A 4,595-nucleotide genomic window follows, 5' to 3' on the forward strand; every position below is an offset into this window, starting at 1 on the left:
CTGCCACCGGCACCGCGGTGAACATCATCAAACAGGAGCGATCAGCGCTAATTATGGACACCAGCGCCGGATGCGGTGTTCTCTGCCAACCGGATCTTTTTAGGCACCAGCTCCATTGCACCATTCCACATCTAGAGGTAATTTCGGTGTATGTTGGTCATCTCGTCTGCTTTTCTCTGTCCTTTCTTCTTCGCTGATTTACAGATCTATATTCCCTCTTAGCTTTCTCCTGCAGTTCTGTATTCTTTGGCCATTTATTTGGCGCACTCCCGTAATGTAATTTACGGTTTTATCCTCTTTTCTTTTCTTCGTAATCTTTTTTTGCCTCCTTTCTTTCTTCCTTTCTCACCTTCCTTTCTTTCTGTGTGCAGTGATACCATCACTGACATGTCACTAAAATACTTTATAGTTTCTTCTGTTCTCTCTTTTTCCATTTATTTCTTCATCCTTCTCTGCTTCTCATTTATTTCCGCATTCTCTCTTTCTTCTTTCTCTTCTTTCTCATAGTCTTCTGTTCCCCCGATTCCTTCTCTTCTTCTCTTTTTGCCTCTCCTTTGCCTCTAACCAAGTAATTTTTCATGTGATTACATCACACTCGACAAGGAGTGTGGACTTGTCTTTTGGCAAGAGTCCCCTTCCTCTTTCCTGCGGATTTTCATCTCTCCAGATGAGGAACAAGCTTCCTGCTTTTCTGCAATTTATGCAAGGCAGACAGACTGTCCCTTCCCCATCGTTTCCCCCCCTTTTTGGAAGACAGACACACACCTGAATCCCTTATCTCAATGAAGAGAATCCACGTCACTCTGACAGAGCAGACCAAGCCCTAGATATTTTGACATCCGTCCAAAAGGCTTAAATTACACCAAAACCCCAGGGGATTGTTTGAATCTTTCCTTCGGAGATTTAAACCCATCAGAGCCCAACACAACCATCCTCCAAGAACGCTGAAAAAGCACGGGACCAGCACAGCTCCTGCACGCTATTCATACAGCTCGAGAAAGAGCTGCTCTTGCAGCCTGGTGAATGGCAAGCTCTTCTCCATTCCGGCAGACAAGCTGTGCCAGAATAGAGCAAGAACCTCTTTATGCAGGGGCAGAGATCCCCAGCTAGGCAGACGTTCTGCAGTCTGTCATCAAGGACAGCCCACGTGTTACACAGCATCTCCTTTTCTCAGGGAGGACTCTTCCCTACTCAAATTCAGCCTCCCTATGACAAATCCCCAATCCCTACTCCGTGCCACTCAGAGGGAAGGATCACTGCCACAGGACGCAGACACTGCCCCACAACAACAACATTCCTCATTAATGGGAAAGAAAAGAAAAGAAAAAATTGTACACTCTCCAATTCTCTATCCCGGCAAAGCCGATTTCGTGGGAAGATTTTCTACCACTATTTGAAGCTTCAGGGCAAAATCGTTTGCATGCCCGCACAGCTCCTGCCTGCCCTCGTTAATATTCACCACCTGCCCCACAGCACCTCCCTAAGGAGCATTAAGGACAGAAATAACTTCTGCTGCCACACATCTGTAGCTTCTGTATACAAACCACAGCTCAAAACATTACTAAATACGATTGTTACTGACCTGTTTATGTTCCTGCTTTATTGATCTCCGCAGTGCCGCCGGTTCATATGGAAACCTGCTGCCGAAGGCAGTCAGGCTTTCCGTGGATATACATGATGTCTTGATTCTAGATCCATCCCTGCGCCATTTTTTTCTGGTCTACGCCATCAATGCAAATATGAATTCTTCCTACTGTGTCTTTGTAACTTACCTGTATTTTCGTATCACAAGCAGCAACAGAGTTTTCTCCTCGAGGAAGAGATTCAGACAATTTATCTTTCATATCCCAAATCCTGGTGGAACTAGGCTTTGAAGATGAAGAGTGGTCCTCCCCGCCAGCGCTTCTCTCGAGCAGCCCACGGTAAACAGTAAAAGGAGCCTCTGGAAGGCACTGCTGTCGCCGAGGACTCGGGTTTATTAAACCCATTAGCACATCCTTTTCTCATTCCTAACATCCCCACGGGTTTTCTCCTTCTCTTCCTTGGATTAGGTTTGCAGATTCACACTCTACTTACCCTAGACAACAGGTAAAGAGACACAGACAAATCCATTCTATCAAGTAGAACAGCATTTGTTAACTTTTTCCAGGTGCAGACAACAGAATTGATCTTTTTCATAACAGAGGACTGGCCAGAAAATCCTGCACAGCACAAGTTTTGTCAGGTTGATCTGGAGACATGTTCACGAACTCGTGAATTTCCTGGAGTTTTCTGGCAGTTTGTTTTAATTTCTGTAGCAAAAGGAAAAAACAGTTTGGGTAGAGATCACTGTCTTGACTCGTGGATAGGAAGAGATGCTGGGGATGATCTATCAACAGATCAATCATGTTTGCTCCATGTGAATCCAGGACAAGAGGTGTTTAAGCAGGACAGATTTTGGCTTTTGGTGTTGTCTATTTTTCGTTTGTCTTGCGTTTTTTTAGTTTGGTTATGTTTTGGGTTTTTGGTTTGTTCAGTTGGTTTTTATTTTTATGGTGAGTTTGTTTCAGTTGATTGAAGTTTTCCCCTGCTACTTGCCTGTTTCTGTTTGCTAAATTAATTCACTTACCTGGAATAAGTAGGTCTTCTCTGGAGAAATATTTCATGCCGTGTTCATGGTGGTGAAAATGTAATGCCAACGTCAGCAAATTCGATCTACAGGTATCTTAAGAGCCATACTAAATTAGGATTGCTGTATGCAAAATGTACTAGGATGTTTTAAATCAGTAAAACAGCTGTTAATGAGGTGACAAACACTGATGTCGAGGACATAGGACACGGTGTCCTTTTTATTTTGGTCTGAACACCTCTATATCATTTTCATATCCACCAAGTAGCAGCTTCACTAAATGGTTCCACAAGGCCAAATATCTGAGCTTAGCTAGAAATAAAAAATGTTTCTAAACGCGAAGACAGAGTCAAAGACTCCAAGATCACCTAAGGAAGAGGTGTTTCTTGCTTATTCAGATGCACTCCCTGCGGGATTCTCACACTGATGAAATCCAGCTACTTACCTGAGTAGCAGTGGGGTAGGGGTGACGTGGGCGAATCCTTAGGCATTGTAGCATTGCACTACTACCACAGATGCACAATTAAGTCTCTTTTATACCACCTGCACCTATAAGAGGAACCCACTAAGGTCATAAGAAAAAGCTGAAATGATCCTGCAAAAAGCACACGAGATGGTGGAAGGTTTGGTTTAGCTAATTCAACTTTGGTCAGCCTCAAAGCATTCCCAGCGCTTCTGACTAAGCAGCGAGATGTGAGGAGTAGTGATCCACAGAGAGGATCTGTAGAAAAAAATCAGTATAAACTACTAATCTTAACACCCTGAAAGCCCATGAAGTGCCTGAGCGTTACTTGAGCCTCCTTCATTAGGCAGGAATGGATGAAAGACCATTTAGAATACTGAAAAATAATAACCACCTGTTTCGACGTCCCAAGTTCAGAGCATTCATCAGAGCTCACGGACTGATCGCTGGACTCTTAGAGAAGCAAGTACAGCCCAGAGGCAAACACAAGTCAAAAGGTTAATCTCCTATTGTTCTTTAGAGAGCGGAGAGACACACAGACTTTTCCAGGGGTGTTTGGAATGCTCTATTTAGATCCCCGCTGAATTTAGATCGTTACTCCAGTTACACTCGGAGATAAGACATGGAGAATTGGCAAGAGAAGGAAAAGCAGCAGCTCCGACAGAATCGCTCCCGTCATACAGGACACTTCCAGCCTCACCATCCCAGGATGGAAAGCACCGCACAGCAGCTCCACATCGGCCGCCTCAGGGCGACTCTCTCCGCCGGCGAGGATCCGGAAAGAAAAGCCCGTTCCCTCCAGAAGGGCAGACGAGTCCTGAACTCTCATCGTGGGATTTGCCTTTCTGTCGTTCTCACCTCCTTGGCGCAGTTTAGCGCTTAGAGCACCGCACAGAAAAGCTGGGTCCGGTTTCAAAGCCTCCTGAGGCCGAAAGCTCTTTACCATTCAAGAGTACCCTAAGTACCGAGACAAGGGCTGCTCACAGGGTCCCATCGGTCTTTCAGCGAGGCATTCCTCCCTGGACAATGCGGGAGGGGAAGGAAATGCCGCGGCGGCACAGCGGCCGGAGCACCCACGCCACGGCGTTTCGTCTTCGCTTCTGCACATCACCTGCAGCAGTCACCGAACAGAAGGGGTCAGGCTCAGAGAGCGGGGCACGGACAACAAACCCGTCCCCTTCCCCCTCGGTCTTCGGGACCTGGTACAGCTGAAGTCCCGACCCTCTTCGGGAAGCTGCTGGCGATGCCGGTGACCGGACCCGCGGTCGGCCTTGAGCTGTCCCGCTCTCCCGAGGCACCCAGCGCCTTGTCAGGTCCTTCATTCCCCCCGCAGATGCCCAGCTCCCGGCTCGGCCGAGTTTCCACGCCTCAATCCGCAGGAAGAGAAGAGCGGCACCAGTCGGAATGCGCGTTAATAAAATATATTAAAAATTAAAATAAAATTTAATAATAATAAAACACTAACAGCCACTGCCAAGCCACTCTCCCAGCAGTGGGTCCCTCCCGAGCGCGCACGGACCCTCT

General features: G+C 46.7%; 1 protein-coding gene across 1 annotated transcript in view; it reads right to left on the reverse strand.

Annotated features, from left to right (window-relative positions):
• The window catches only part of LOC102040350 (protocadherin alpha-3-like), a gene marked incomplete at its 3' end in the record, with an annotated part of 7,212 nt that extends 3,312 nt beyond the window's left edge, over window positions 1-3,900 (reverse strand). The window contains 2 exon segments of the mRNA XM_031065503.1: window positions 1,391-1,480; window positions 3,772-3,900. Coding sequence (XP_030921363.1) covers window positions 1,391-1,480; window positions 3,772-3,900 — 219 coding nt within the window.
• Between the last annotated feature and the right edge of the window lie 695 nt (window positions 3,901-4,595).

This window comes from Geospiza fortis, unplaced genomic scaffold (assembly GCF_000277835.1).
Source record: "Geospiza fortis unplaced genomic scaffold, GeoFor_1.0 scaffold916, whole genome shotgun sequence".
Taxonomy (NCBI): domain Eukaryota; kingdom Metazoa; phylum Chordata; class Aves; order Passeriformes; family Thraupidae; genus Geospiza; species Geospiza fortis.